Below are 1,977 nucleotides of genomic sequence, written 5' to 3'. Positions count from 1 at the left end.
CTCACCTATATCGATTGTCAGTTATTCTTCCATCATTTGAGTGAAACGAAGTTAACTTAAAGATCGTATACCTACTTATAGTAAGTTTTTTTGCTGTTTCAATATTATGGCCGGTGTGGTAAATATTCGAGACATCGATCAGTCATTGGGATCAAGGTAATTATCGATTTTTAATTACTGAAACTTAGATATACAATACTTTACAAAGTATTAATGGCACTTTTTTTGCACTACGTATTAATGTTATATGCAGCATTTATAATATGATGTAATATAATTAGATATTTAGTTTTCAGATTAAAGCACGTGTTTTAAAAGTTCACGAGTTACGTACCTTCAAAAATAATACAGGAAAACTTTTTTGTGTGGATATATTTGATGCTACGGGAGAAATACGTCTCACCGCTTTTAATAACGATGCCGAAAATGTGTGCTCAATTTTCAAGGTATGATATGAAGAATAGTAATAAATAATAATATTACGATCGTCAAATACGATTTATTAAATTTAAAAATGTATTATCTTATATCTATAAAAACATTATGATTTGTACCTTTATAGAAAGACCAGATTTTTAGCATAGTAAATGGAAAAATTAACAAAGCTAATAAATTATACAATCGCCTTAATCATAATTATGAAATTATAATGGGACCTATGACAATTATTACTCAAATAGAAGATACATCGGATGTAGTTCCAACACACGTCACTCTTATGACGTTTGATAGTATTATATCATTAAATAATGATGCGATATTGCGATAGTTGGTATGTATTACACATTACTATATAGTCTTCCGTTATAATTAATTTTATTTACTACTTAATTACTTTCTAGACACTATTGGAGTAATAATTCGCATAGAAGACATAGTAGACATTGTAAAGCCAACCAAAACACTGAAACTACGAGATGTTATAATAGCAGATAATACTGGAATCGAGGTACCTAAATAGGTTTTATATTACAATAAACATTTTATCTGTTTTAAATACCTATATAAATGATTTTATATTATATTTAATTTTATATTACACTTACGCTATGGAACGAAGAAGCTTCTGTATTTAGTGGAAAAATAGAAGACGTTCTTTCAGTTGAGAAGGGTAAATTAGTTGTTTATAAAAAAGGTAAAAAATTATCTGTAACGCAGTCTACTGTTATACAAATTAACCCTAATTGGCCTGAAAAAGAAGTGTTAAAAGAATGGTATAAAAATGAGGGCCAATATCAAGTCGATAGAATGGATTTAACACAATCATCGTCAATCGATAATAACACTACGTTAAATCAATCAGGTAGGTTTTTAAAATAGTTTAAACAAATTGACTTACATAGCAACTTTCTATAATGTGTGTTGTATTTTTTTTTCAATAACAGATAACGCATATTTAACATCAGTAGATGATAAGATTTTTTCACAAATAGTGGAAGACGAAAAGTCTACGAAACGTCGTTTAGATGAGATATACATCCTCCAAGAACAGCTGCAAAGTGAAATTATTGAACTTACATTTAAAAAAATTAGATTAAATCTCGAACGTCAAGCGGTAGAAAATAGGATTATTAATAGAAGACAATAAGACATTGATTATTAATTTTATTATTGTCTATATAATATATTTTTAATTTGATTGTATATTATGTATTTATTATTGTTATTATTATTAATTATTGCATTTGTTTGCACTTGCATTTTTCCAAATGAAATATATATTATTCAATGAACAAATAATTTATTGTTACATTTTTTTCTACCTTATCTCTATTCTATAATAAAAAGAATACAATTGACCACTCCAGTGGTTGAATTCTAAATAAAGGATATATCATTTTCAGAAACTAGCAATAACAATAACTGCAATATGTAATTATGTTATATTTATTTGTATAGCCAAAAAAAATAGTCTTATGTTTTTAAATTAAATTATAAAAAAATAATTTCTTCCGGAGGAAGATCGGGCAGCTAGTT

General features: G+C 26.8%; 1 protein-coding gene across 1 annotated transcript; it reads left to right on the top strand.

Moving 5' to 3' along the window:
• The first annotated feature begins 106 nt into the window (after window positions 1–106).
• Window positions 107–1,588, top strand: LOC111040576 (replication protein A 70 kDa DNA-binding subunit-like). Its single transcript, XM_022324512.1, has 6 exons — window positions 107–156; window positions 290–446; window positions 563–731; window positions 843–950; window positions 1,037–1,268; window positions 1,315–1,588. The coding sequence occupies exons 1-6, from the start codon at window positions 107–109 to the stop codon at window positions 1,586–1,588; spliced, it is 990 nt and encodes a 329-aa protein (XP_022180204.1).
• Window positions 1,589–1,977: the final 389 nt, after the last annotated feature.

The sequence above is a fragment of the Myzus persicae genome, unplaced genomic scaffold (genome assembly GCF_001856785.1).
Source record: "Myzus persicae strain clone G006 unplaced genomic scaffold, MPER_G0061.0, whole genome shotgun sequence".
NCBI lineage: Eukaryota > Metazoa > Arthropoda > Insecta > Hemiptera > Aphididae > Myzus > Myzus persicae.
Note: the sequence above shows the minus strand (reverse complement) of the source record. Positions and strands in the feature narration are given on the sequence as shown.